At 43.6% G+C, this 4786-nt stretch overlaps 1 protein-coding gene across 1 annotated transcript in view; it reads right to left on the bottom strand.

Moving 5' to 3' along the window:
- Nucleotides 1–1896: 1896 nt before the first annotated feature.
- The window catches only part of SLC22A3 (solute carrier family 22 member 3), a 36061-nt gene continuing 33171 nt past the window's right edge, over nucleotides 1897–4786 (bottom strand). Inside the window, exon 11 of the mRNA XM_052784856.1 lies at nucleotides 1897–4447. Coding sequence (XP_052640816.1) covers nucleotides 4390–4447 — 58 coding nt within the window. The 3' untranslated portion in view covers nucleotides 1897–4389. The remainder of the gene's footprint in view (nucleotides 4448–4786) is intronic.

The following is a 4786-nucleotide window of genomic DNA, read 5'->3' as shown; positions in this document are numbered from 1 at the left end:
TTGCTATAAATTAATAGTTATTGCCAAGAAACCCAACTGACAGTGTGTTACCCTCTTTCTGTATGTTCTACTGTTTGCTATGTTTGACAATAGACTTACCCACCTCTGAAATACGTGTCAAAAATCCCAACCTCGACTGTAACTGGACATCTGTATTTCAATCTTATATTAGGCTCTACGATGACTTTTTTTTCTAAGGTTGACTCTCCCAAGATGTTATGCTTCCAACAAATTAAGAAAGGAGAATACTTCTCACTTTCTATGAGTTGTCTGAGCCTCTTATTGATTCAATGATATAAACCAAAGAAGAATCTCACTGTAAATATCTTATATGCATGTGAAGTTTTATTAGATATGTCCGATAGCATTAAATACACGGGATGAAAAAAAAAAAAAAGCAGCAAACACATTTGTTTGTATTTTCATACTTTTTATTGACATGGAAATCTGTGTGTCAGCAAAAGTGCAAATATTGCATCAGAGATATAAAACAGTGAATAAAAAATAGCCTCACCCTAAAGTTAGTCCATAGTGAAGACAGCAAAATAACTGTCAATCATTACAGCAAGTAATGACAATGTGTTTAACGTATTATAAAATTTTGTTGTCCATAGTACCCATCCTGTTTCACTATATAACTTTATCTCACTATACAACCATTACATGTATATTTTTCTTCTCTAAAAGAAAACAATGTAGACATTCCTGTGGTTATAGGAATGGAAAGCTTAGACCTTTACAGATGCTTTCCAGGGAAAGCTTGGCTCACACTTGCCAAAATGAAACACTTGCTAACTATGAACCTCTGCTCTCATCCTGCACCACTTGCACATCAGCCAGGGAGCACCCCACAGGTGCCAGGGGACCCCCGGCTCTGCATGGTCTCCTTCCTGCGTCCCCCGGGTATGCTGATTGTGCCCCAACTAACACAGCTACTTCCTGGGCTGGGATTTGTCTTGCCCACTTTCTGCAGCGCAGAGGTCCACCCCCAGGCATGCCAAGCTGCACGTCATTTAATTTGTCTTTTTTTTTTTTTTCTATGCATGTATGTATAAAAGGGATGGGTTGCATCCTAGGATGCAACCTACTTTTTTGTTTCTCCCATAGGCTATAAAGGGAGATAAGAGCTATAAAACAGACTTAGGTGACAGGATGGTTTTTGCAGCTTCTACATCTGGAGTGTGATTCTGGGAGAAGTAACGATCTTGGGGCATTGTCTTCCTGAGAAGGAACAGCTCTAATAAAGCATTCCCCATCCACCTCTCTGGTCAGGGGGGATTCACTGGGCACAAATACCCTCCTGCATATCTTCTGCATCTATTCATTTGGATCATTACGTCAGCCAAGAAACATGCACAGTACTTCCCTGACAACAGAAATTCTGTGTTGCAGCTTGATCTTGGATTTGTAAAGGTCTTCAACTATGAACTCTTGCAGGCATAGTTAATACCTGGCTTGTAGGCAGACAAGCCTACTCCTGCTGTCCTTGCCAAATGCACCAGAAATGCCTGGACATGCCTGAGCGACTACAGAAGCCCCACCTCATAACCTCTTAAAGCGTGTAAATTGTGATCTTTTCCTTCTGCGAGAGTGTCAATGGCAATAAAAATTGCCACTTATCAGTAACCACTTGCACAGACTAGATGAAGTAACAAGGCAAATTTGGTGGTGGTGGCACATTTGGACCAAATAGCACATTCACTTGTTTGTTGGTCCGGGGAATCTCTTTGCAGGCAGGAAGAACACAGCTCCTGGGTTTCTGAGGTCATGTTGAACATGTGTCTTTGGCGGTGATAAGGCGATCCTTTGTCTGCTATGTATATCACATCTCTCACTGAGCCGCTGAACTGTAACACATGCAACACAACTAAAGCTGGCAGCGTTTGGCCCCTCCTGAAGCGGTGCCTCTCCCTGAGGTGGGTCACAACAGCCTTTTTATTGTCAACCCATGCACTTTAGGAGAACACCGCTTTGCCACCTGAGATGTTTGTAGGACTTTCCTGTAAGGCTCAATGTATTAAGTGGTTTGAGGCACATATGAATTTATAAATAACTCTTTTTAAACAAGCAGCTTGCCCAGTGGTCTGCACGACCTTGGCTGGTTTCCCCCAGGGTCCCTCCCTCACTGAAGTTCTCTCTCTGCTTCCACCACTTCATTTGTCCTCTCTCAGCCAGAACAGTGTAACCCCACAGCCACCAAACCGCTGGCTGTACAACAGGTTACGACCCACTCCACAGCCTTCATGAGGCAACCCAAAGTCTCACAGAGATGGGAGGATTTTCCATCTTACAAAATCCCCGTTAGGGGTAAGAGCCCAGGAGCCATTACCAAATACAAACTCTACTTGAAGTTGTTAAGTACTATCATATTAGAAGTCAGGCTTTTTCCTGCTGTCCTTTACATATGAATTTTTAGAAAATAAATACATCCAAACTTCTGACACTGCTCCTAGCCATTTTACATACTGAAATATTTCACTTATATTCTCTTCTGAGCAACATATGATGCTATGCAAAACAAAGAACAGTCTGAAAGGCCAGAAACAAGTCTTTGAGTCTCTCACTTCTCAATGCATTTTAGTTGCCCACAAACAGCAGCAGCTGGCAAATAATATTGAGATTTCTTTGGCAAGCTGTAGCTTTAAATGATCTCCACAGTCCTTCTCAGACTGCTGCAGCGTTTAAGAAACCGACTGAAAAAATTTAAAATTGACAAAGAAACATTAAAAGGAAGAGGAAGGCTCAGCTCACACAACATCGCACCTGATTGCCTCATCCCGGCTCTCTGAAGGCCGCGCCTGCAGTGCAGGCTGGCCGGGTGCGAGGAAGGCAGGGCTGAGCTCTGTGGCCAGGCTCCCACCCTGTGCTGAGACACAGCACCCAGCCAGTGCAAGCCCACAGCTTCCAGTTCAGGGCTGGTCTCTGCCAGCCAGCCCCAGGGGAGTTTACAGCAGAAGACCCTCTTGGTGTAGGAGGGGTTTTCTCCCTGCGGCAGTAGCTCCAGTTTTGGGTTGTCTTCTAGATATTGCCAATTAGCCAGATATATTATGAGAGGCTCGCTTAGTTTCATCTCTTTCAGTCACTACTGACTTTTACTAAGCATCCCATTGACCTTTAACTATGCCTCAGAGGAAGTTAGAAGCAGCCTTGAAAGACAGCCCTTTATCGCTCACTGCTCAAAGTATGCAAACATTAGACTGAGATTACCAGTAAAGGTCCTGTTTTCCTCCGGCAGGCAGGGTTGGTGGTACGGGCAATTGCTGGGAAAAGGCAGGGAGAGCTGGGGACTGTTGAAATGCACAGTGTACTCCCCACCACAGGAAACCCCCCTGTGCAGGCACCTGCCTATATATGCTCTCAAGATGGTGAGACTGGAGCAGTAGTCATTCAGCTGCACTGACTGTGACATTAGCACTACTCATTTGTGCTATGAACCTTCAAAACCCAGTCCTATATTTGCTTATGCCAAATACGTTATTTTCTGAGGTTATAAGGCCCTTTACAAGGCTTTCTAATGTTTATTTAATTCTCTGTTGGTAACAGGATACCTTTTCAACACCACATCTTTTCAAGTCCTTCACTGTAATGAGTGTAGTGTTTACCTGTCAGTGGCCAGTACCCAGTGCTTGATGAAGAAAGTCATACAGGTGAAAGGGAAGGCAGGCTGTCCCTGCTATCTGCTTGCAGAGCTACAGATTCAAGCTAGTCTGCTACATGTCAGCTTCAAACAACCAGGACCAGCTAACACTTCATAACCAAAGGTCTTGCCCCATCCCTGCCCATCTTCCCAAGACAGCTTAACATCCCTGTCAACAAACCAAATAATTTACCCGAAGACAGAAAGATGACAATCATCATAATGGAGAGAAGACAGAAACTGGAGGTCCCGTTGGTGGTGGTCAGGGCAAGGGAATTTGGCTTGTAGGGATGGGCAGAGAGCATGTTTTAGAAGGGAAAAAGTCAGCATGCTCTTGAAAGAGAGGGTTGGAAAAGCACCTGACAGGGGAGAGCAGGCAGAAGCCCTTCCCTTGGAGAAGGAAACCCTCCCCACCCAAAGGTATATGCTAACAACAGGAATAAACAAATGGCTCAAATATATAAAGAAATAAATAAGAGCTCACTGAGCTGGATAGTGCATCTTTTAAAAGCTGTTCTGTCCTCTGCCAAGAACAACAGAGTGCTCCCTTCCTGCAAACAGCATACTCAGAAAAAAATGAATTTATTCCATATTTATAGAAAAATACACTGCTTGTTTTAAACGTCCTTATGCTTAGAAGAAGAACATGGAATTTAATCCATACCCTGCAGCAAATTTTGAAGCGGTGGCAGGTGGAGAACAAATTCCCAGTATGGGAACACGGTTCTTTGCTTGGTGCTGTCCTTCAAAGGTCAAATATAAGAGTTGGTGGCCTGGTGTTTCCGTTTCTTGCCACATTTACCAAAATGACTGAAGAAACAGAAGAGGAGAGGGGTATAAGGGTGAAAGAAATAGGAAAATATGTAGTCCAAGTTGTAGTCCAAACTGCAGTACTGAAACATTTACTTTCTGCATAGAAAATTTCCTCTTTCTTTAGTTTGTACATTGAAGCAGGCAAAAGTTGTTCATGTAATATTCAAAGCTACTGCTTGAAACGTTAATGTATAGCGCTAGGTCCTCAGGAAATTTGGTCAAGGTGTAAATGTTCCTTGCACACCTGCAATGCAGTGAAGAGTCTGGCTTGCTGTGTGCCAGGAGTGGGAAAGCTGTGCCTACAACTCTTCAGCTATAATAAATTCATCTTGCACG

The sequence above is a fragment of the Harpia harpyja genome, chromosome 4 (assembly GCF_026419915.1).
Source record: "Harpia harpyja isolate bHarHar1 chromosome 4, bHarHar1 primary haplotype, whole genome shotgun sequence".
Taxonomy (NCBI): Eukaryota; Metazoa; Chordata; class Aves; order Accipitriformes; family Accipitridae; genus Harpia; species Harpia harpyja.
Note: the sequence above shows the minus strand (reverse complement) of the source record. Positions and strands in the feature narration are given on the sequence as shown.